This window comes from Oncorhynchus gorbuscha, linkage group LG15, assembly GCF_021184085.1.
Source record: "Oncorhynchus gorbuscha isolate QuinsamMale2020 ecotype Even-year linkage group LG15, OgorEven_v1.0, whole genome shotgun sequence".
NCBI classification, from domain to species: Eukaryota; Metazoa; Chordata; class Actinopteri; order Salmoniformes; family Salmonidae; genus Oncorhynchus; species Oncorhynchus gorbuscha.
This window is the reverse complement of record NC_060187.1, coordinates 2,736,610-2,762,806: the sequence shown is the minus strand read 5'-3', so window position 1 is coordinate 2,762,806 and position 26,197 is coordinate 2,736,610. Positions and strand designations below refer to the sequence as shown.

Genomic DNA, 26,197 nt, shown 5'->3' with positions numbered 1-26,197 from the left:
ACTGCCTTTACAGCCTAGGGACAGTTTGTTTACTGCCTTTACGGCCTAGGGACAGTTAGTTTACTGCCTTTACGGCCTAGGGACAGTTTGTTAACTGCCTTTACGACCTAGGGACAGTTTGTTAACTGCCTTTACGGCCTAGGGACAGTTTGTTAACTGCCTTTACGGCCTAGGGACAGTTTCTTTACTGCCTTTACGGCCTAGGGACAGTTTGTTTACTGCCTTTACGGCCTAGGGACAGTTTGTTTACTGCCTTTACGGCCTAGGGACAGTTAGTTTACTGCCTTTACGGCCTAGGGACAGTTAGTTTACTGCCTTTACGGCCTAGGGACAGTTTGTTTACTGCCTTTACGGCCTAGGGACAGTTTGTTAACTGCCTTTACGGCCTAGGGACAGTTAGTTTACTGCCTTTACGGCCTAGGGACAGTTTCTTTACTGCCTTTACGGCCTAGGGACAGTTTGTTAACTGCCTTTACGGCCTAGGGACAGTTTCTTTACTGCCTTTACGGCCTAGGGACAGTTTGTTAACTGCCTTTACGGCCTAGGGACAGTTTGTTTACTGCCTTTACGGCCTAGGGACAGTTAGGTTACTGCCTTTACGGCCTAGGGACATTTAGTTTACTGCCTTTACGGCCTAGGGACAGTTTGTTAACTGCCTTGTTCAGGGACAGTGCAAAAAAGTTTTACCTTGTCAGATTCGAACTAGCAACCTTTCAGTTACTGGCCCAACGCTCTAACCACTAGGCTACCTGTCACCCCCCTAACCAGGCTAGCCTTTAGCATTAAGGCTTTTTTAGCCTTTTAGCACCCTTTGTGAATGCCAAATGGCACCCTATGCAGTTATATAGTGAACTACTTGTACCCAGGTCAACAGTAGAGCACTATATGCTGTAGTGAATAGAATTCCATTTGGGCCATAGGACCCGTGTCTATAGTCAGGGATCAGGCAACAAGAGGGGCCATCGGATTCAGCAGCTCTCCCATTCTAAAGCACCTTCATTATGCTCTAATTGCTCTCCATTGTGAGGCATGTGAAGGAGGTGTGTCTTGAGACAGAAAACGTAAACATGTCTCCCATGCCAATAAAGTCCTTTTGAGATGAAAACCTCTGCTGAGTGTAGGGCTGGAGGGTATGCTGACAACCCCCCCTCCTCACACCACACCACACAGGAGTTAGGAGGGGGGTGGGTGGGGGGGTGGGGTGGGGGGAGGGTATGCTGACAACCCCCCCTCCTCACACCACACCACACAGGAGTTAGCTTTCCATTTGTGGGGGGCGGGGGTGGGGGGTTAGTGTCTGCGTGCGTGCATGCGTGCGTTCCTTTCACAATACACTCGTCTCCTAACACCTGCCTGGTCTAACCTGAGACATTGTTCCCCTAGACAGGCTCTTGAAAGACCCAGTCTCATTGTTTCCGGGGGGTTGGGGCAGACTCGTGACACACACACACACACACACACACACACACACACACACACACACACACACACACACACACACACACACACACACACACACACACACACACACACACACACACACACACACACACACACACACACACACACACACACACACACACACACACTTCATTATCCGAAATCAACTCGAAGCATCTCCCCTGAGGCGTTGTTGATGAGATTTGTTTGCGTTGGCTGGAATGACCTCCCTCAGGTGCTCTGTGTGTGTGTGTGTGTGTGTGTGTGTGTGTGTGTGTGTGTGTGTGCGTGCGTGTGCGTGCGTGCGTGCGTGCGTGCGTTACTGTGTTTGTGTGTTACTGTGTTTGTGTGTTACTGTGTTTGTGTTACTGTGTTTGTTGGTTACTGTGTTTGTGTGTTACTGTGTTTGTGTTACTGTGTGCTACTGTGTTTGTGTGTTACTGTGTTTATGTGTTACTGTGTGTTACTGTGTTTGTGTGTTACTGTGTGTTACTGTGTTTGTGTGTTACCGTGTTTGTGTGTTACTGTGTTAGTGTGTTACTGTGTTACTGTGTTTGTCACCTGGTGATGTGAGTGGGAGGGAGTGAACTAGACAGCTGTGTGGGACGGGGGACCTCGCAGACTGAAATAAACAAGGGGCCTTTGACTGCCTGTCTGTCCTGCCTGCAGAGATTAATGGGTGTCTAAAGAGACCCAGAGCCGTGGCAGAGACACCTCGGCCTGGAATGTGTCTTTTATTCATGGAATGGAATGGAGGAGCAGAGCAGATAGAGCTGGAAGGGAAGGGGAGAGGAGAGGAGAGGAGAGGAGAGGAGAGGAGAGAGAGAGAGAGAGAGAGAGAGAGAGAGAGAGAGAGAGAGAGAGAGAGAGAGAGAGAGAGAGAGAGAGAGAGAGAGAGAGAGAATAATGGTGTTCCTTAAAAGGTCCAGTCGACCACAAATACTAATTCCATCTAGACACTGTTGCCCTACAGCACACAAAAAAATCTATACATACCTTGGCCTAAACATCAGCGCCACAGGTAACTTCCACAAAGCTGTGAACGATCTGAGAGACAAGGCAAGAAGGGCATTCTATGCCATCAAAAGCAACAAAAATTTCAACATACCAATTAGGATCTGGCTAAAAATACTTGAATCAGTCATAGAGCCCATTGCCCTTTATGGTTGTGAGGTCTGGGGTCCGCTCACCAACCAAGACTTCACAAAATGGGACAAACGCCAAATTGAGACTCTGCACGCAGAATTCTGCAAAAATATCCTCCGTGTACAACGTAGAACACCAAATAATGCATGCAGAGCAGAATTACGCCGATACCCACTAATTATCAAAATCCAGAAAAGAGCCGTTAAATTCTACAACCACCTAAAAGGAAGTGATTCCCAAACATTCCATAACAAAGCCATCACCTACAGAGAGATGAACCTGGAGAAGAGTCCCCTAAGCAAGCTGGTCCTGGGGCTCTGTTCACAAACACACCCTACAGAGCCCCAGGACAGCAGCACAATTAGACACAAACAAATCATGAAAAAACAAAAAGATAATTACTTGACACATTGGAAAGAATTAACAAAAAAAACAGAGCAAACTAGAATGCTATTTGGCCCTAAACAGAGAGTACACAGCGGCAGAATACCTGACCACTCTGACTGACCCAAAATTAAGGAAAGCTTTGACTATGTACAGACTCAGTGAGCATAGCCTTGCTATTGAGAAAGGCCGCCGTAGGCAGACCTGGCTCTCAAGAGAAGACAGGCTATGTGCTCACTGCCCACAAAATGAGGTGGAAACTGAGCTGCACTTCCTAACCTCCTGCCCAATGTATGACCATATTAGAGAGACATATTTCCCTCAGATTACACAGATCCACAAAGAATTTGAGAACAAACCCGATTTTGATAAACTCCCATATCTACTGGGTGAAATTCCAGTGTGCCATCACAGCAGCAAGATTTGTGACCTGTTGCCACGAGAAAAGGGCAACCAGTGAAGAACAAACACCATTGTAAATACAACCCATATTTATGTTTATTTATTTTATCTTGTGTCCTTTAACCATTTGTACATTGTTAAAACACTGTATATATATAATATGACATTTGTAATGTCTTTATTGTTTTTAAACTTCTGTATGTGTAATGTTTACTGTTCATTTGTATTATTTATTTCACTTTATATATTCACTTTATATATTATCTACCTCACTTGCTTTGGCAATGTTAACACATGTTTCCCATGCCAATAAAGCCCTTGAATTGAATTGAATTGAATTGAAGAGAGAGAGAGAGAGAGAGAGAGAGAGAGAGAGAGAGAGAGAGAGAGAGAGAGAGAGAGAGAGAGAGAGAGAGAGAGAGAGAGAGAGAGAGAGAGAGAGAGAGAGAGAGGCATTCTCCCTACTCTCAAAAGGCAGCCATTTTGATTGTGATACCACTCGTTCTGTCTATAAAGTGTGAACCCTGTGACCCCAGTCTGTAGATGTTGGGGGATCTAGAAGAACTTTCTAGCAGTCAACTATTGGTTAACTTGTACGAGCAATGATTTGGTATATAGCAGTTATTTATGTGTGTCTGTGGAAAGTTTAAAAATTCAAATTAAACATCATCATAAAAGACCTCAAATACCAGTAATTCCACAGATCTGATAAACAAGCTGACTGTAGAATACATCGGGAAAACTTCTTGGGGAAAAATGATGTGAAGAAAAGCTTGTTTCTCCAGTACTGTGACAGTGACATCATTTATACGGTCGTTGCCCGTGTAAATGGGAAATCACCGGGAAGGAGCCATTTATCTGGGGAGGCTGTTGACCTGGTCAGGGTGATCTGACGAGGCTGTTGACCTGGCTGGTGTGATCTGACGAGGCTGTTGACCTGGTCAGGGTGATCTGACGAGACTGTTGACCTGGCTGGTGTGATCTGACGAGGCTGTTGACCTGGTCAGGGTGATCTGACGAGGCTGTTGACCTGGCTGGTGTGATCTGACGAGGCTGTTGACCTGGTCAGGGTGATCTGACGAGGCTGTTGACCTGGCTGGTGTGATCTGGGGAGGCTGTTGACGTGGCTGGTGTGATCTGACGAGGCTGTTGACCTGGCTGGTGTGATCTGACGAGGCTGTTGACCTGGCTGGTGTGATCTGACGAGGCTGTTGACCTGGTCAGGGTGATCTGGGGAGGCTGTTGACCTGGTCAGGGTGATCTGGGGAGGCTGTAGACATGGTCAGGGTGATCTGGGGAGGCTGTTGACATGGCCGGTGTGATCTGGGGAGGCTGTTGACCTGGCTGGTGTGATCTGGGGAGGCTGTTGACATGGCCGGTGTGAGCTGGGGAGGCTGTTGACCTGGCTGGTGTGATCTGTGGAGGCTGTTGACCTGGTCGGGGGTGATCTACCAGAATGGAAACCGAGCATCAGGACTGTTTCTTCATTTTGTCAGGAACTCTGTTACTTTCTGTTTACTGGACATGTTGATGGAGACAATAAGGAGCGGCTTATTGCAATGTTTCTAATCTGAAGTTTATGGGTATTCATAATTATTTATTACCTCACTGTTTCGGTGTTTCTAGAACAGAGGGAACGGGGGAAAAAACCTGATGAAAGCTACGGGCTCAAACACGTTGGTTTGGACTTTTAACCAGCCAAGAGCTGTTAGCTTCTAGAGTGTTTTCGTGTCCTCCAAGAGCTGTTGGCTTCTAGAGTGTTTTCGTGTCCTCCAAGAGGTGTTGGCTTCTAGAGTGTTTTCGTGTCCTCCAAGAGCTGTTGGCTTCTAGAGTGTTTTCGTGTCCTCCAAGAGCTGTTGGCTTCTAGAGTGTTTTCGTGTCCTCCAAGAGCTGTTAGCTTCTAGAGTGTTTTCGTGTCCTCCAGGAGCTGTTGGCTTCTAGAGTGTTTTCGTGTCCTCCAAGAGCTGTTAGCTTCTAGAGTGTTTTCTAGAGTGTTTTCGTGTCCTCCAAGAGCTGTTGGCTTCTAGAGTGTTTTCGTGTCCTCCAAGAGCTGTTAGCTTCTAGAGTGTTTTCGTGTCCTCCAGGAGCTGTTGGCTTCTAGAGTGTTTTCGTGTCCTCCAAGAGCTGTTAGCTTCTAGAGTGTTTTTGTGTCCTCCAAGAGCTATTAGCTTCTAGAGTGTTTTCGTGTCCTCCAGGAGCTGTTGGCTTCTAGAGTGTTTTCGTGTCCTCCAAGAGCTGTTGGCTTCTAGAGTGTTTTCGTGTCCTCCAAGAGCTGTTGGCTTCTAGAGTGTTTTCGTGTCCTCCAAGAGCTGTTGGCTTCTAGAGTGTTTTCGTGTCCTCCAAGAGCTGTTGGCTTCTAGAGTGTTTTCGTGTCCTCCAAGAGCTGTTGGCTTCTAGAGTGTTTTTGTGTCCTCCAAGAGCTGTTGGCTTCTAGAGTGTTTTCGTGTCCTCCAGGAGCTGTTGGCTTCTAGAGTGTTTTCGTGTCCTCCAGGAGCTGTTGGCTTCTAGAGTGTTTTCGTGTCCTCCAAGAGCTGTTGGCTTCTAGAGTGTTTTCGTGTCCTCCAGGAGCTGTTGGCTTCTAGAGTGTTTTCGTGTCCTCCAAGAGCTGTTGGCTTCTAGAGTGTGTTTTCGTGTCCTCCAAGAGCTGTTGGCTTCTAGAGTGTTTTCGTGTCCTCCAAGAGCTGTTGGCTTCTAGAGTGTTTTCGTGTCCTCCAAGAGCTGTTGGCTTCTAGAGTGTTTCGTGTCCTCCAAGAGCTGTTGGCTTCTAGAGTGTTTTCGTGTCCTCCAAGAGCTGTTTTCTAGAGTGTGTCCTCCAAGAGCTGATGGCTTCTAGAGTGTTTTCGTGTCCTCCAAGAGCTGTTAGCTTCTAGAGTGTTTTCGTGTCCTCCAGGAGCTGTTGGCTTCTAGAGTGTTTTCGTGTCCTCCAAGAGCTGTTGGCTTCTAGAGTGTTTTCGTGTCCTCCAAGAGCTGTTGGCTTCTAGAGTGTTTTTGTGTCCTCCAAGAGCTGTTAGCTTCTAGAGTGTTTTCGTGTCCTCCAGGAGCTGTTGGCTTCTAGAGTGTTTTCTAGAGCAGGGTTTCTTAAACTATGGGTTGGGACCCAAAGTGGGCCCTGGGTATGTGAGAAGTGGGTCGTGAGTTATGAGAATACGGTGCTCAATATTAGGAAGGTGTTCTTAATGTTTGGTATAACTCAGCGTATATTCACACATTTTAATTTGGGTCGTTGGAGGAAAGTACACTTCTCATTTGGGTCGTTGGAGGACAGTACACTTCTCACTTGGGTCGTTGGAGGACAGTACACTTCTCACTTGGGTCGTTGGAGGACAGTACACTTCTCACTTGGGTCGTTGGAGGACAGTACACTTCTCACTTGGGTCGTTGGAGGACAGTACACTTCTCATTTGGGTCTGAGGAGCTGAAATAGGTTGAACAAGCCCTATTCTAGCGTACACAGTCTTACTATATTGAGTCAACCCAGCCCTGACATATGAGTCCATTAAAAACAGCTTGTATTGCTGATAAGAAAATTCAGTAAATACGGGTGCATTTGAACTCGGAATCGGTCAGAAAAACACACCTCCAAGACTGAAATCTGTTTTTTTTCTAATGAGCAACAGCAAAAACAGCCTATTCAGGGGCTCTTTAACACAAAGGTCATTTGTCTTAAAGGCCCAGAGCAGTCCAAAATGATTTCCCTTGTATTGTATGTATACCTTCACACTATGAGGTTGGAATAATAGTGAAATTGTGAAAGTGAGGATAATGTCCCTTTAAGTGTAAGAGCTGTTTCAAAAGAGTTTTGGCCTTCCATGGTGACATCACCAGGCGCTAAATTAGTTAATAGACCAATGAGAAAGGGAGTTCCAAACCTCTCTACCAATAACAGCTAATTTTCTTGCTTGAGAAATTGCTCTTTGCTAAGAAGCTTTTTTAAAATGTATTTTTGACCTCCCCTCTCAATCTTCTCATCTCTCTCCCTAGTTACAGTGCAACAACCTGGCCCTTGACCCCTAAAAACTGCTCCATGAGCACCATAACATGACTGCCCTCTCCTCCAATCGGTTCAACCTCTGTGTGTGTGTGTGTCTTTTGGTGGGACAGGGATGAAGTGGAACTGGACCTACAGTTGGTCATTAAAGTAATCCTCCCTCTCTCCCCCCCCCCCTCCCTCCCTCCCTCTCCCTCTCTCTCTCCTCCTCTCCTCTCTCTCTCTCTCTCTCTCTCTCTCTCTCTCTCTCTCTCTCTCTCTCTCTCTCTCTCTCTCTCTCTCTCTCTCTCTCTCTCTCTCTCTCTCTCTCTCTCTCTCTCTCTCTCTCTCTCTCTCTCTCTCTCTCTCTCTCTCTCTCTCTCTCTCTCTCTCTCTCTCTCTCCCTCCCTCCCTCCCTCCCTCCCTCCCTCCCCCTCCCTCCCTCCCTCCCTCCCTCCCCCTCCCTCCAGTCACAGTATACCAACCTGGGGCTGCTGAACAGCATGGATCAAAACATCCAAAATGGCGGCTCTACCTCCACCAGTCCCTACAACAACGACCATGTCCAGAACAACGTGTCCGCTCCTTCACCCTACGCCCAGCCCAGCTCCACCTTCGACGCCATGTCCCCCTCCCCGGCTATCCCCTCCAACACAGACTACGCCGGGACACACACCTTCGACGTCTCCTTCCAGCAGTCCTCCACAGCCAAGTCTGCCACCTGGACGGTAAGAGTTAGATTTTAAAGTGCATTTCACATGGGTCTCACTTAACAAATTCCCAAAACCTACAGTAGGACCAGTCACAATGTTATCCTATCAATCGCATAATTTGGGAGGGGGTGGAGGGGGGGGCATTTGTTTATCATCCAATTGAATAATGCATAAATAAAAACAATTGTCAGCTGATTAAACATAATTTAAATTAATTATTATTTGAAATTGGATAAGCAGAAGTCAGATGTCTGAGATATATATATATATATTCTGTCATGGGCCCTCCAAGGTTTATTTATGAGTCAGCTGGATCTCCCAGTGAGGTCTGGGGGTCATGGCATAACATAATACTCACCTGGATTAAAAGTTGTATGAAGCCAATCAGTAGTGCTCCAGGCTGTTTTGTAATGCACAATACATCAAAAACTCTCCGTTGCACAACTCTGTCTGGTGGGGGACAGTGGGTCTACCTCGTCGCGTGACACATGATGAGAACGTCCCGCCCCTTTTCTCAGAACCTCAGGCATGACAGTTGGTACAAGCTCAACCTTTAGGCCTAGTCCATGACATTTACTCTTCTTGACTAACATCGTCCCCAGCCTTGAAATTCCTAGTGTTTTTCTCAGAGCCATTGACAGTTCAGTTGTAACAGGAAGAGATCATTGTGTATCTTTGAAAAATTAACAATATTAACTCAAGGCACGTGCTCAAGTCTGGATACTCCAGAATGACAGTGGTACATTTTCAAGTCTGGATACTCCAGAATGACAGTGGTACATTTTCAAGTCTGGATCCTCCAGAATGACAGTGGTACATTTTCAAGTCTGGATACTCCAGAATGACAGTGGTACATTTTCAAGTCTGGATCCTCCAGAATGACAGTGGTACATTCTCACAGCTGGATCCTCCAGAATGACAGTGGTACATTCTCACGGCTGGATCCTCCAGAATGACAGTGGTACATTCTCACGGCTGGATCCTCCAGAATGACAGTGGTACATTCTCACGGCTGGATCCTCCAGAATGACAGTGGTACATTCTTATGGCTGGATCCTCCAGAATGACAGTGGTACATTCTCATGTCTGGATCCTCCAGAATGACAGTGGTACATTCTCACGGCTGGATCCTCCAGAATGACAGTGGTACATTCTCATGTCTGGATCCTCCAGAATGACAGTGGTACATTCTCATGTCAGTCTATAGGACTCTTTCCCCCTCCTTTTGATCTCATCTGACTCACACCTGATTCGTGGAGGATTTCAGAGTGGTATTATTCACAGAGAAAGGATAACTTCAATCCAGGTGTGTTGTCTGTCTGTCTGTCTGTCTGTCTGTCTGTCTGTCTGTCTGTCTGTCTGTCTGTCTGTCTGTCTGTCTGTCTGTCTGTCTGTCTGTCTGTCTGTCTGTCTGTCTGTCTGTCTGTCTGTCTGTCTGTCTGTCTGTCTGTCTGTCTGTCTGTCTGTCTGTCTGTCTGTCTGTCTGTCTGTCTGTCTGTCTGTCTGTCTGTCTGTCGCTTGATGCACCACTCACCGTGTACTGATGTCTCAGCAGCAGACTGACAGAACCAGCTCTTCTAGCTCCACTCTGCCTGGCAGCTCTTCTAGCTCCACTCTGCCTGGCAGCTCTTTTAGCTCCACTCTGCCTGGCAGCTCTTCTAGCTCCACTCTGCCTGGCAGCTCTTCTAGCTCCACTCTGCCTGGCAGCTCTTCTAGCTCTATTCTGCCTGGCAGCTCTTCTAGCTCTACTCTGCCTGGCAGCTCTTCTAGCTCTACTCTGCCTGGCAGCTCTGCTCAACTCTGCCTGGCAGCTCTACTTTACTCTGCCTGGCAGCTCTACTCTGCTCTACTCTGCCTGGCAGCTCTACTCTGCTCTACTCTGCCTGGCAGCTCTACTCTGCCTGGCAGCTCTGCTCTACTCTACTCTGCCTGGCAGCTCTGCTCTACTCTGCCTGGCAGCTCTACTTTACTCTGCCTGGCAGCTCTACTCTGCCCTACTCTGCCTGGCAGCTCTACTCTGCTCTACTCTGCCTGGCAGCTCTACTCTGCTCCACTCTGCCTGGCAGCTCTGCTCTACTCTACTCTGCCTGGCAGCTTTGCTCTACTCTACTCTGCCTGGCAACTCTACTCTGAGCTCTGCTCTGCTCTACTCTACTCTGCCTGGCAGCTCTTCTAGCTCCACTCTGCCTGGCAGCTCTTCTAGCTCTATTCTGCCTGGCAGCTCTTCTAGCTCTACTCTGCCTGGCAGCTCTTCTAGCTCTACTCTGCCTGGCAGCTCTGCTCAACTCTGCCTGGCAGCTCTACTCTGCTCTACTCTGCCTGGCAGCTCTACTCTGCTCTACTCTGCCTGGCAGCTCTACTCTGCTCTACTCTGCCTGGCAGCTCTACTCTGCCTGGCAGCTCTGCTCTACTCTACTCTGCCTGGCAGCTCTGCTCTACTCTGCCTGGCAGCTCTACTTTACTCTGCCTGGCAGCTCTACTCTGCCCTACTCTGCCTGGCAGCTCTACTCTGCTCTACTCTGCCTGGCAGCTCTACTCTGCTCCACTCTGCCTGGCAGCTCTGCTCTACTCTACTCTGCCTGGCAGCTTTGCTCTACTCTACTCTGCCTGGCAACTCTACTCTGAGCTCTGCTCTGCTCTACTCTACTCTGCCTGGCAGCTCTACTCTGCCTGGCAGCTCTGCTCTACTCCACTCTGCCTGGAAACTCTGCTCTACTCTACTCTGCCTGACAGCTCTACTCTGCAGTGCTTTGTCATTATTCTCTATCATTATGTGACAGTGCTGTAGTGACAGCTGTTGCTTCAGAGCCCCAGCTACACACAGCTTCTTTGTGTAGTTACGTATTGCTGATTCTGTGACCATCTGCTCTGACTCCATGGCCATCTGCTCTGACTCCATGACCATCTGCACTGACTCCATGGCCATCTGCTCTGACTCCATGGCCATCTGCACTGACTCCATGGCCATCTGCACTGACTCCATGGCCATCTGCTCTGACTCCATGGCCATCTGCTCTGACTCCATGGCCATCTGCTCTGACTCCATGGCCATCTGCACTGACTCCATGACCATCTGTACTGACTCCATGACCATCTGCTCTGACTCCATGACCATCTACTCTGACTCCATGACCATCTGCACTGACTCCATGGCCATCTGCTCTGACTCCATGACCATCTGCACTGACTCTATGGCCATCTGCTCTGACTCCATGGCCATCTGCTCTGACTCCATGACCATCTGCACTGACTCTATGGCCATCTGCTCTGACTCCATGGCCATCTGCACTGACTCCATGGCCATCTGCTCTGACTCCATGGCCATCTGCTCTGACTCCATGGCCATCTGCACTGACTCCATGACCATCTGTACTGACTCCATGACCATCTGCTCTGACTCCATGACCATCTACTCTGACTCCATGACCATCTGCACTGACTCCATGGCCATCTGCTCTGACTCCATGACCATCTGCACTGACTCTATGGCCATCTGCTCTGACTCCATGGCCATCTGCTCTGACTCCATGACCATCTGCACTGACTCTATGGCCATCTGCTCTGACTCCATGGCCATCTGCTCTGACTCCATGACCATCTTCTCTGACTCCATGGCCATCTGCTCTGACTCCATGACCATCTGCTCTGACTCCATGACCATCTGCTCTGACTCCATGGCCATCTGCTCTGATTTACTTACTCCAATGCCGTGTCATGCCGTGTACCATTGTGTAAAACCAAAAGTAAAGAGCAGGTCACAATAGTTAGCTACCATCTGGGCTGCTCCATATCTCACCTGTGGATGAATGGATTCAATTGTTTTCTGGGTTCTATATATAGGCTCTTTTACTTCAAGTGTTGGATCTCTCTTGTGAAATCATAATATTCATGGGAAACTATGTGGCTGAACCAGTCTCACGTGGTCTTATTCAACTGTGGTACGGGAATTGATTCTGGACCATTATGGTCCAGCTAAGTCATCAATCTCCAGATTTGGCAGAAGGGAGGGGAATGAGTGTTATAGAACTAATGTCTTAGAGTAAACAGGCGGGATTCTGGCAGTGCTCTGGGGCCCATCTCAGCCAGCTCATTGGCTACGACGACTGTGGGATAGTGACATTTACTAAATTCCCACACTTCCTGTCTCTGTCATCTTCACAGCACAGAAACAGAAGTGTCTGTCTGATGTGCAGTTGGTTGTGTGAAGAGAAGAGTAAGAGCGTGTGAATGGGAGGCATGCCCCAAACCTTGTTCTAGACTCTGGATCAGGCACCGTGTCGTCATAAACCCACTAAGGGCTCTACTTTAACAAACATCACCAATGGTCTTAAATCTTAGTGGCAGTGCTCCATGTCCAGGGGTGTGTTAAGACAAACTTTTGCTATTTTCACAGCAGGAATTACGGGCGCAGTAGCTGGAAGTGGAGCGAAAAGGCTGGCGTTTGATGAATAAACAAGTTGGAGGTGTGTCAAGGCTTAACCCCTCACTGGCCAATCAGAACGTGCTCCATGGCTAAACATGTGGTTGCATCAAGTTGTGTATTTACGGTCTTTTATGTACTGCATTGTCATCTACTCCAACTTGAATGTTAGTCCGTCATAGCCTAGTTCGTTAAATAGCCTACAGAACCAAAATAATACAAACGTAGTCCCATCGTTACCGCTAAGACCTGCTTTTCGTTGGTCTTAAATCTTCCAATATGCGCTGCATGAAATCACTTTTGCGCTTTTGTTTTTAAGGACACACGTCAAATATTGACACCTCTCCCAAATTGTTGAGTGCAGTGGAATGCTTTATACGGAAGGATGAAGTGTTCGTACGATAACAGATGTGTTGTAAACCATCGGTTACCAATCCTGAAATCCCATCCTGTTGTGTATGTAAGGTAGCCTTAGTGTTAAATATGGCTTAAACTTCCTCATGACGAGCTCAGACCAAACCATCAGCTAAACCAGCTAAACCAATATGACTCCGAGGGCTTTCTTTTCGTCTGGCGCTACGGCAGCGCAAATTCCAAAAAAGCACTTCAGTTTGCAATTTCAGCATGTATGATATTAGACAGGTAAATTGCTGAACCTGGTGCATTGGATGGAAAATGGCAGAGCGCCACGTTTTACATGCTGAAATTGCAAACTGAAGTGCTTTTTTGGAATTTGCGCTGCCGTAGCGCCAGACGAAAAGAAAGCCCTCGGAGTCATATTGGTTTAGCTGATGGTTTGGTCTGAGCTCGTCATGAGGAAGTTTAAGCCATATTTAACACTAAGGCTACCTTACATACACAACAGGATGGATTTCAGGATTGGTAACCGATGGTTTACAACACATCTGTTATCGTACAAACACTACGTCAGCATAAAGCAGTCAAGAATTAGTAGACAAACCCTCCATGCTGTTGTTTTGTAGTGGTATCACTGACTATGTCCTCTGTAGAAATAAGTACAGCTCCCGCTCAGCCCAGTCAAAACTGTTCGCTGCTCTGGCCCCCCAATGGTGGAACAAACTCCCTCACGACGCCAGGACAGCGGAGTCAATCACCACCTTCCGGAGACACCTGAAACCCCACCTCTTTAAGGAATACCTAGGATAGGATAAGTAATCCCTCTCACCCCCCCCCCCCTTTAAGATTTAGATGCACTATTGTAAAGTGACTGTTCCACTGGATGTCATAAGGTGAATGCACCAATTTGTAAGTCGCTCTGGATAAGAGCGTCTGCTAAATGACTTAAATGTAAATGTAATGTAAATGTAATGTAAATGTAATGTAAATGTAAATAGTAATGTATTCATTACCACTAGTGGTCTAATGGTTGGTTGAAGACATACCAAAAAAGCTGACCGAAAGAGCGTTGTCTCTTTAATGACCGGGCCAGTCTGATGGAGATGTAGTGATAGTAATATGGGTCTCAGTCTGAGGGCTCTACAGCTTTCCATTTAAAGCTCCTGGAAGCTACACAGAATGGCTAGACTAGCTCAGCCACTGGCCTGATGGCCTTATGGCACAGGGCCACTGTAGGCGTCACCACCCCAGCTATAGTCTGCACATAGAGCTGCTAATGCTCCCTTTTGATGGGCTGGCTGTGTGTCTCTGTGGGATCTAGAATGGGGACTTAGTCCACAGTGTGTTCTGTCTCTGTGGGATCTAGAATGGGGACTTAGTCCACCGTGTGTTCTGTCTCTGTGGGATCTAGAATGGGGACTTAGTCCACAGTGTGTTCTGTCTCTGTGGGATCTAGAATGGGGACTTAGTCCACAGTGTGTTCTGTCTCTGTGGGATCTAGAATGGGGACTTAGTCCACCGTGTGTTCTGTCTCTGTGGGATCTAGAATGGGGACTTAGTCCACAGTGTGTTCTGTCTCTGTGGGATCTAGAATGGGGACTTAGTCCACAGTGTGTTCTGTCTCTGTGGGATCATGGAATGCAAAATAGTTCTAAAAGGTTTTTTACCTGGAACCAAACATGGTTCTTCAAAGGGTTCTCCTATGGGGACAGCTGAAGAACCCTTTTTAACATCCTAGATAGCACCTCGTCTTCTATGAACGTAGGCTAGTAGCTGGGCTTGCTAGTAGCTGGGCTTGCTCGTAGCTGGGCTTGCTAGTAGCTGGGCTTGCTAGTGGCTGGGCTTGCTAGTGGCTGGGCTTGCTAGTAGCTGGGCTTACTAGTAGCTGGGCTTGCTAGTAGCCACTCTAAAAATGTGCAGTTTTGTCACATAACACAAGGCCACAGATGTCTCTATTTTTGAGGGAGCGTACACTTGGCATGCTGACTGTAGGAATGTCCACCAGAGCTGTTGCCAGAGAATTGAATGTTCATTTTTCTACCATAAGCCCCCTTGTCCAACCGGTCTCACAACCGCAGACCATGCATAACCATGCCAGCCCAGGACCTCCACATCCGGGCTTCTTCACCTGCGGAATAAACTAGCCACCCGGATAGCTGATGAAACTGGGTTATCACAACCGAATCATTACTGCACAAATGGTCAGAAACCCGTCTCAATGAAGCTCATCTGCGTGCTCGTCATCCTCAACAGGGTCTTGACTTGACTGTAGTTTGGCATCATAACCAACTTCAATGGAGAAGTGCTTACATTCGATGGCCACTGGCAAACTGTGCTCTTCATGGATCAATCCTGGTTTCAACTGTACCGGGCAGATGGCAGACAGTGTGTGTGTGGCGTTGTTAGGGCGAGCGGTATGTTGATGTCAACGTTGTTTTGAACAGAGTGCCCCATGGTGGCGGTGGGGTTATGGTATGGGCACGCATGAGCTACGGAGAACGAACACAAGTACATTTTATCAACGGCAATTTGAATCCACAAAGATTACGTGGTGACATCCTTAGGCACATTCATCTGCTGCCATCACCTCATGTTTTAGCAACACAATGCATGGTCCCAAATCGCAAGGATCTGTATCAGATGATGTGAGCAGAGCTGGAGCGAGGAGAGGACCACGCCCAATGACTTTCCCAAAGGCTGGAGCGTCGGGCCTCCTCACCTGCTACAATACTGATCCAGTAGCACTCACTCTACAAGCTCATGGCATGCCCAGCCCAGCATGCACGTGTGCAGCTATAGCCCCTTACTTTAAAACACACAGGTGCAAAATCAAGGTGACTTAAAAAGCTGAGCAGGACCAAGAGCAAGAGTGTGGTGATGTAGTGTCCACAATTAAAGAATCAAGGTGGAATCTGAAGAGTACCAATCAGAGACAACGATTGACAGCTGCCTCTGATTGGGATAGCACACTCTGCCAAACACAAAGAAATACAACACATAGAATGCCCACCAAAATCACACCCTGACCAAACCAAATAGAGACATAAAAAGGCTCTCTAAGGTCAGGGTGTGACAGTACCCCCCCACCCCCCAAGGTGTGGACTCCGGCCGCAAAACCTGAACCTATAGAGGAGGGTCCGGGTGGGCATCTATCCCCGGTGGCAGCTCCGGTGTGGGATGCAGACCCCGCTCCACCTCTGGCTCCCCCCACTTTGGTGGTGCCTCTGGTGCGGGGGACCCTCGTCGCCGACTCCGGACTGGGGACCCTCGCTGCAGGCCCCGGACTGGGGACCCTCGCTGCAGGCCCCGGACTGGGGACCCTCGCTGCAGGCCCCGGACTGGCGACCCTCGCTGCAGGCCCCGGACTGGGGACCCTCGCTGCAGGCCCCGGACTGGGGACCCTCGCTGCAGGCCCCGGACTGGGGACCCTCGCTGCAGGCCCCGGACTGGGGACCCTCGCTGCAGGCCCCGGACTTGGGACCCTCGCTGCAGGCCCCGGACTGAGAACCCTCTCTGCAGGCCCGGGACTGGGGACCCTCGTTGCATGACGGGGGACCGACGCTGGAGGCTCCGGACAGGGGACCGACGCTGGAGGCTCCGGACAGGGGACCGTCGCTGGAGGCTCCGGACAGGGGGCCGTCGCTGGAGGTTCCGGACAGGGGGCCGTCGCTGGAGGCTCCGGACAGGGGACCGTCGCTGGAGGCTCCGGACAGGGGACCGTCGCTGGAGGCTCCGGACAGGGGACCGTCGCTGGAGGCTCCGGACAGGGGACCGTCGCTGGAGGTTCCGGACAGGGGACCGTCGCTGGAGGTTCCGGACAGGGGACCGTCGCTGGAGGTTCCGGACAGGGGACCGTCGCTGGAGGTTCCGGACAGGGGACCGTCGCTGGAGGCTCCACCTATGAAAACAGCCTACAAGGCAGAATCCTGACAACTCAGCCTCTGAGGATGAAATTGAACCTGATCATCCTGTCAGGAATGGAGCTTACCCACTGTAAAATGTAAATACTATTCACAAAACAGGAAGTGTCCCTTATAATTATACACATATCAGTTATTCAAGCTAACAACCAGTATAGAGAACACGCTAGCTTGCTAACAAGACTACCTAGCTAGCTAGCTCACAAGACTAGCCAAGTTAGCTGCGTTGGTCCTCGCATGCGATTGGCTATGGTCTTAGGGGAGGCACGCAGCCTGGGAGATAATTTTGCCTGTCAGGCATCGTTTAGGGCTTAAATGCCCCACATTGCGATCAACGCAGCCGCAGGGCTCCTCGATGAGGTGCTCATAGTGCATCTGAACACATGAATGGCTGATGATGCGTAGTACTTTTGATTATCTCATTATCTCAACAAAACAACTTTGGTTATGTAGTGATCATGAGCTAAATAGGTCACGATCTCGACATCTGGGATATTATATTATATATTATTATTATATTATTATTATATTTAGTCATTCGTGTGTCCTCTCTGGACTTCAGTAATTTCGTTGATCTGGATATATAATTTATGAAATTATTTAAAAAGCCCATCCCTAGTCTGTATAGAGCTGGGGGAGGATTACTGTAATGGCTTGAGGACCTAGTCTCTATAGAGCTGGGGGAGGATTACTGTAATGGATTGAGGCCCTAGTCTCTATAGAGCTGGGGGAGGATTACTGATTGAGGACCAAGTCTCTATAGAGCTGGGGGAGGATTACTGATTGAGGACCTAGTCTCTATAGAGCTGGGGGAGGATTACTGATTGAGGACCAAGTCTCTATAGAGCTGGGGGAGGATTACTGATTGAGGACCTAGTCTCTATAGAGCTGGGGGAGGATTACTGATTGAGGACCTAGTCTCTATAGAGCTGGGGGAGGATTACTGTAATGGATTGAGGACCTAGTCTCTATAGAGCTGGGGGAGGATTACTGTAATGGATTGAGGACCTAGTCTCTATAGATCTGGGGGAGGATTACTGATTGAGGACCTAGTCTCTATAGAGCTGGGGGAGGATTACTGTAATGGATTGAGGACCTAGTCTCTATAGAGCTGGGGGTGGATTACTGATTGAGGACCTAGTCTCTATAGAGCTGGGGGAGGATTACTGTAATGGATTGAGGACCTAGTCTCTATAGAGCTGGGGGTGGATTACTGATTGAGGACCTAGTCTCTATAGAGCTGGGGGAGGATTACTGTAATGGATTGAGGACCTAGTCTCTATAGAGCTGGGGGAGGATTACTGATTGAGGACCTAGAGAAGGTGATACTCGTGTAAATACTCTGAGCATCTCTTGACGGTCGCCGTGTCTCGCATTGCACCACAGGAATAATATAATAGTTCATACAGGAAGGGGGATGGCCCTCTCAGAGAAGAGGGTTCTAGCGAACAGTGTTAGGCAAGACACAACCTGCCCTGGGAATATCTGCGGGGCCAGGCCCGTCCCACGCCTTAGAGACGTGTTTGTGTCAACGAGCCTGTCAAGACTCGCTGGGAATAAAGATCAGGGAGAGGGAAAATAAAACATATATATGAGGAATAGGGAAAGAGAAAGATACCAGATCTCTCAATAATGTTGAGGCCTGGAAGAGCCCCATTTCCAAACCGGTTCTTGTTATTATTAAATGTGTTTTCTTCCCTGAACATTAGGACATTACCCAGGCTATAATGGAACAGTAGTGACATTAGGACATTACCCAGACTATAATGGAACAGTAGTGACATTAGGACATTACCCAGACTATAATGGAACAGTAGTGACATTAGGACATTACCCAGACTATAATGGAACAGTAGTGGCATTAGGATACCCAGGCTATAATGGAACAGTAGTGGCATTAGGATATTACCCAGGCTATAATGGAACAGTAGTGGCATTAAGAGGTTACCCAGGCTATAATGGAACAGTAGTGGCATTAGGACATAAACCAGGCTATAATGGAACAGTAGTGGCATTAGGACATTACCCAGGCTATAATGGAACAGTAGTGGCATTAGGAAAGTACCCAGGCTATAATAGTGGCATTAGGACATTACCCAGGCTATAATAGTGGCATTAGGATATTACCCAGGCTATAATGGAACAGTAGTGGCATTAGGACATTACCCAGGCTATAATGGAACAGCAGTGGCATTAGGAAAGTACCCAGGCTATAATAGTGGCATTAGGACATTACCCAGGCTATAATAGTGGCATTAGGATATTACCCAGGCTATAATGGAACAGTAGTGGCATTAGGACATTACCCAGGCTATAATGGAACAGTGGTGGCATTAGGAGGTTACCCAGGCTATAATGGAACAGTAGTGGCATTAGGACATTACCCAGGCTACAATGGAACAATAGTGGCATTAGGAGAGTACCCAGGCTGTAATGGAACAGTAGTGGCATTAGGAGGTTACCCAGGCTATAATGGAACAGTAGTGGCATTAGAACATTACCCAGGCTATAATGGAACAGCAGTGGCATTAGGAGGTTACCCAGGCTATAATGGAACAGCAGTGGCATTAGGACATTACCCAGGCTATAATGGAACAGTAGTGGCATTAGGACATTACCCAGGCTATAATGGAACAGTAGTGGCATTAGGACATTACCCAGGCTATAATGGAACAGTAGTGGCATTAGGATACCCAGGCTATAATGGAACAGTAGTGGCATTAGGACATTACCCAGGCTATAATGGAACAGTAGTGGCATTAGGAGAGTACCCAGGCTATAATGGAACAGCAGTGGCATTAGGAGAGTACCCAGGCTATAATGGAACAGTAGTGGCATTAGGAGAGTACCCAGGCTATAATGGAACAGTAGTGGCATTAGGACATTACCCAGGCTATAATGGAACAGTAGTGGCATTAGGAGATAAATAAGGAGAAAGAAGAATATCAAACTACTTCAATAGGAGCTCATTCCTCTGTCACACACACACACACACACACACACACACACACACACACACACACACACACACACACACACACACACACACACACACACACACACACACACACACACACACACACACACACACACACACACAGTTGTAAAGATTGAACATCGAATAACAGACACATACGCAGCTCTTGTAATCAAATCGTGTCTCAGACTTAACAACGACGACGCAGGAAAAGTACTTTGTGATGATACAAGACAGGCAAGAAAGAAAGAGGAAACAGTTTGGCGTCCCTCAGGGCGTCCGTATAAGAACCACCGTAATAAATCCGATCACCTTTTATACCCAGTCGGGGTTCTCAGCTTCACCGTCAATTAAATCACACAATCTTTCCACGGCATAAAACAGCATTCTCAAAACTGTAAAATATGTATTATTGTAATTATATTGTTCAATGACAACCTTCCTATTTAACTTGTCGGGAAAAGTTTTTCTACAGTTTCAGTTTCATAAATGTGCTCTAGCAACCAATTGGCTAATCCCAAGAGTGACAGATGCTTATTATCCCCCTTCCACCATCTCAGATCAGGCTTGATAAACAAGAAGTCACATGCCATTTTCCCATACTGCATCAGGTGTCACACACGCACGCGCACGCGCACACGCACACGCACACACACACACACACACACACACACACACACACACACACACACACACACACACACACACACACACACACACACACACACACACACACATTTCACCACTATGGTCTAATTATTGCCATTATCTTCCTAATCTTACTACATTTGCACACACTGCATATAGATTTTTCTATTGTGTTATTGACTGTATGTTTGTTTTACTCCATGTGTAACTCTTTGTTGTTTTTGTTGCACTGTTTTGCTTTATCTTGGCCAGGTCGCAATTGTAAATGAGAACTTGTTCTCAACTGGCCTACCTGGTTAAATAAGGGTGAAATAAATCAAATAAATAAATAAAAAAGTAACAGCTGCCTTCCGGCCCCACTTCCTACATTCTCTTTGCAACACATCGAAATAAATGGCTAATGAGGATAGTTGTTATCTCTGCTCTCACTTTTCTATCCCTGCTTTCCTGACATTTCTTCTTCTTCAACAAGAGAGAACCAGGGTTTTTTCATCTCCTCTTTTTTCATCTCCTCTCAAGAGAGAACCAGGGTTTTCTCATCTCCTCTCCAGAGAGAACCAGGGGGATTTTCCATCTCCTCTCAAGAGAGAACCAGGGGTTTTTTCCATCTACTCTCAAGAGAGAACCAGGGGGGTTTTCCATCTCCTCTCAAGAGAGAACCAAGGGGTTTTTCCATCTCCTCTCAAGAGAGAACCAGGGGGTTTTCAACTCCTCTCCAGAGAGAACCAGGGGGATTTCAACTCCTCTCCAGTGAGAACCAGGGTTTTTTTCCATCTCCTCTCAAGAGAGAACCAGGGGTTTTTTCCATCTCCTCTCAAGAGAGAACCAGGGGGTTTTTCCATCTCCTCTCAAGAGAGAACCAGGGGTTTTTTCCATCTCCTCTCCAGAGAGAACCAGGGGTTTTTTCCATCTCCTCTCAAGAGAGAACCAGGGGTTTTCCATCTCCTCTCCAGAGAGAACCAGGGGGGGGTTTCCATCTCCTCTCAAGAGAGAACCAGGGGTTTTTCAACTCCTCTCCAGAGAGAACCAGGGGGGGTTCCATCTCCTCTCAAGAGAGAACCAGGTTTTTTTTCCATCTCCTCTCAAGAGAGAACCAGGGGGGGTTTCCATCTCCTCTCAAGAGAGAGCCAGGGGGGGTTCCATCTCCTCTCAAGAGAGAACCAGGGGTTTTTCAACTCCTCTCCAGAGAGAACCAGGGGGATTTTCCATCTCCTCTGAAGAGAGAACCAGGGTTTTTTTCCATCTCCTCTCAAGAGAGAATCAGGGGGTTTTTCCATCTCCTCTCAAGAGAGAACCAGGTGTTTTTCAACTCCTCTCCAGAGAGAGAAAAAGAATAGACTACCCTCCTTTTAATTTCTGTACAATTGAGCAGGTTAGTGAGAGGCTGCTGAAGACGTGATGTTACATGACAGGTATGAAGAGGACAAGACTGGAGGCGCCAAGCCCTGCTTGTTTAAGGCCCAGCTCTGTCAGGACTTGATTTGGCATGCGCCCGCAGCCACCGGGGCTGGGGAAGGAACGCTATGCCTGTGGGCCTGTCTCAACCTGTACCTGGACAACTTTGCTGAGAGGAGAAAAGTCTGTTTGTGTGTTGAAGTAGTATCTCTGGGTTGAGAGAAGGAGTTTACTCACAGGCCAGTTTATTAGATACACCACCCCGTTCACGAAAGTGTCACATGGGCGTGGCTTGCTATATAAATCAGGGAGACAGGCATCGAGGCATTCAGTTACTGTTCGGAAGAATGTTAGAATGGGCAAAACGGGTGACCTAAGAGACGTGACTCTGCTACCCTACTATAGAGGTATGACTCTGCTACCCTACTATAGAGGTATGACTCTGCTACCCTACTATAGAGGTATGACTCTGTTACCCTACTATAGAGGTATGACTCTGCTACCCTACTATAGAGGTATGACTCTGCTACCCTACTATAGAGGTATGACTCTGCTACCCTACTATATAACTATGACTCTGCTACCCTACAATAGAGGTATGACTCTGCTACCCTACTATAGAGGTATGACTCTGCTACCCTACTATAGAGGTATGACTCTGCTACCCTACTACAGAGCTATGACTCTGCTACCCTACTATAGAGGTATGACTCTGCTACCCTACTATATAACTATGACTCTGCTACCCTACTATAGAGGTATGACTCTGTTACCCTACTATAGAGGTATGACTCTGTTACCCTACTATAGAGGTATGACTCTGCTACCCTACTACAGAGGTATGACTCTGCTACCCTACTACAGAGCTATGACTCTGCTACCCTACTATAGAGGTATGACTCTTCTACCCTACTACATAACTATGACTCTGCTACCCTACTATAGAGGTATGACCCTGCTACCCTACTATAAAGGTATGACTCTGCTACCCTACTATATAGGTATGACTCTGCTACCCTACTATATAACTATGACTCTGCTACCCTACTATAGAGGTATGACTCTGTTACCCTACTATAGAGGTATGACTCTGTTACCCTACTATAGAGGTATGACTCTGCTACCCTACTATAGAGGTATGACTCTGCTACCCTACTACAGAGCTATGACTCTGCTACCCTACTATAGAGGTATGACTCTGCTACCCTACTACATAACTATGACTCTGCTACCCTACTATAGAGGTATGACTCTGCTACCCTATTACATAACTATGACTCTGCTACCCTACTATAGAGGTATGACTCTGCTACCCTACTATATAACTATGACTCTGCTACCCTACTATAGAGGTATGACTCTGCTACCCTACTATAGAGGTATGACTCTGCTACCCTACTACAGAGCTATGACTCTGCTACCCTACTATATAACTATGCCTCTTCTAACCTATTATATAACTATGACTCTGCTACCCTACTATAGAGGTATGACTCTGCTACCCTACTATAGAGGTATGACTCTGCTACCCTACTATAGAGGTATGACTCTGCTACCCTACTATATAACTATGACTCTGCTACCCTACTATATAACTATGACTCTGCTAACCTACTATAGAGGTATGACTCTGCTACCCTACTATAGAGGTATGACTCTGTTACCCTACTATAGAGGTATGACTCTGCTACCCTATTACATAACTATGAGTCTGTTACCCTACTATAGAGGTATGACTCTGTTACCCTACTATAGAGGTATGACTCTGCTACCCTACTATAGAGGTATGACTCTGCTACCCTACTATAGAGGTATGACTCTGCTACCCTACTACAGAGCTATGACTCTGCTACCCTACTATATAACTATGCCTCTTCTAACCTATTATATAACTATGACTCTGCTACCCTACTATAGAGGTATGACTCTGCTACCCTACTATAGAGGTATGACTCTGCTACCCTACTATAGAGGTATGACTCTGCTACCCTACTATATAACTATGACTCTGCTACCCTACTATATAACTATGACTCTGCTAACCTACTATAGAGGTATGACTCTGCTACCCTACTATAGAGGTATGACTCTGTTACCCTACTATAGAGGTATGACTCTGCTACCCTACTATATAACTATGACTCTGCTACCCTACTATAGAGGTATGACTCTGCTACCCTACTACAGAGCTATGACTCTGCTACCCTACTATATAACTATGACTCTGCTACCCTACTACATAACTATGACTCTGCTACCCTACTACAGAGGTATGACTCTGCTACCCTACTACAGAGCTATGACTCTGCTACCCTACTATAGAGGTATGACTCTGCTACCCTACTATATAACTATGACTCTGCTACCCTACTACATAACTATGACTCTGCTACCCTACTATAGAGGTATGACTCTGCTACCCTACTATAGAGGTATGACTCTGCTACCCTACTATAGAGGTATGACTCTGCTACCCTACTATATAACTATGACTCTGCTACCCTACTATATAACTATGACTCTGCTAACCTACTATAGAGGTATGACTCTGCTACCCTACTATAGAGGAATGCCTCTGTTACCCTACTATAGAGGTATGACTCTGCTACCCTACTATATAACTATGACTCTGCTACCCTACTATAGAGGTATGACTCTGCTACCCTACTACAGAGCTATGACTCTGCTACCCTACTATATAACTATGACTCTGCTACCCTACTACATAACTATGACTCTGCTACCCTACTACAGAGGTATGACTCTGCTACCCTACTACAGAGCTATGACTCTGCTACCCTACTATAGAGGTATGACTCTGCTACCCTACTATATAACTATGACTCTGCTACCCTACTACATAACTATGACTCTGCTACCCTACTATAGAGGTATGACTCTGCTACCCTACTATAGAGGTATGACTCTGTTACCCTACTATAGAGGTATGACTCTGCTACCCTACTATATAACTATGACTCTGCTACCCTACTATAGAGGTATGACTCTGCTACCCTACTACAGAGCTATGACTCTGCTACCCTACTATATAACTATGACTCTGCTACCCTACTACATAACTATGACTCTGCTACCCTACTACAGAGGTATGACTCTGCTACCCTACTACAGAGCTATGACTCTGCTACCCTACTATAGAGGTATGACTCTGCTACCCTACTATATAACTATGACTCTGCTACCCTACTACATAACTATGACTCTGCTACCCTACTATAGAGGTATGACTCTGCTACCCTACTATAGAGGTATGACTCTGCTACCCTACTATAGAGGTATGACTCTGCTACCCTACTATATAACTATGACTCTGCTACCCTACTATATAACTATGACTCTGCTAACCTACTATAGAGGTATGACTCTGCTACCCTACTATAGAGGAATGCCTCTGTTACCCTACTATAGAGGTATGACTCTGCTACCCTACTATATAACTATGACTCTGCTACCCTACTATAGAGGTATGACTCTGCTACCCTACTACAGAGCTATGACTCTGCTACCCTACTATATAACTATGACTCTGCTACCCTACTACATAACTATGACTCTGCTACCCTACTACAGAGGTATGACTCTGCTACCCTACTACAGAGCTATGACTCTGCTACCCTACTACAGAGGTATAACTCTGCTACCCTACTATAGAGGTATGACTCTGCTACCCTACTACAGAGCTATGACTCTGCTACCCTACTATATAACTATGCCTCTTCTAACCTATTATATAACTATGACTCTGCTACCCTACTATAGAGGTATGACTCTGTTACCCTACTATATAACTATGACTCTGCTACCCTACTATATAACTATGACTCTGCTAACCTACTATAGAGGTATGACTCTGTTACCCTACTATAGAGGTATGACTCTGCTACCCTACTATAGAGGTATGACTCTGCTACCCTACTATAGAGGTATGACTCTGCTACCCTACTATAGAGGTATGACTCTGCTACCCTACTATAGAGGTATGACTCTGCTACCCTACTATAGAGGTATGACTGTTACCCTACTATAGAGGTATGACTCTGCTACCCTACTATATAACTATGACTCTGCTACCCTACTATAGAGGTATGACTCTGTTACCCTACTATAGAGGTATGACTCTGCTACCCTACTATATAACTATGACTCTGCTACCCTACTATAGAGGTATGACTCTGCTACCCTACTATAGAGGTATGACTCTGTTACCCTACTATAGAGGTATGACTCTGCTACCCTACTATATAACTATGACTCTGCTACCCTACTATAGAGGCATGACTCTGCTACCCTACTACAGAGCTATGACTCTGCTACCCTACTATATAACTATGACTCTGCTACCCTACTACATAACTATGACTCTGCTACCCTACTACAGAGGTATGACTCTGCTACCCTACTACAGAG

General features: G+C 47.1%; 1 protein-coding gene across 4 annotated transcripts in view; it reads left to right on the top strand.

The window, feature by feature from the left end:
• The window catches only part of LOC123996626 (tumor protein 63-like), a 97,784-nt gene that overhangs the window by 17,442 nt on the left and 54,145 nt on the right, over positions 1–26,197 (top strand). For all 4 annotated transcript variants that reach the window (XM_046300146.1, XM_046300144.1, XM_046300145.1 and 1 more), the window contains exon 2: positions 7,810–8,067. In XM_046300146.1, the coding sequence (XP_046156102.1) occupies positions 7,810–8,067 (258 nt within the window). The remainder of the gene's footprint in view (positions 1–7,809; positions 8,068–26,197) is intronic.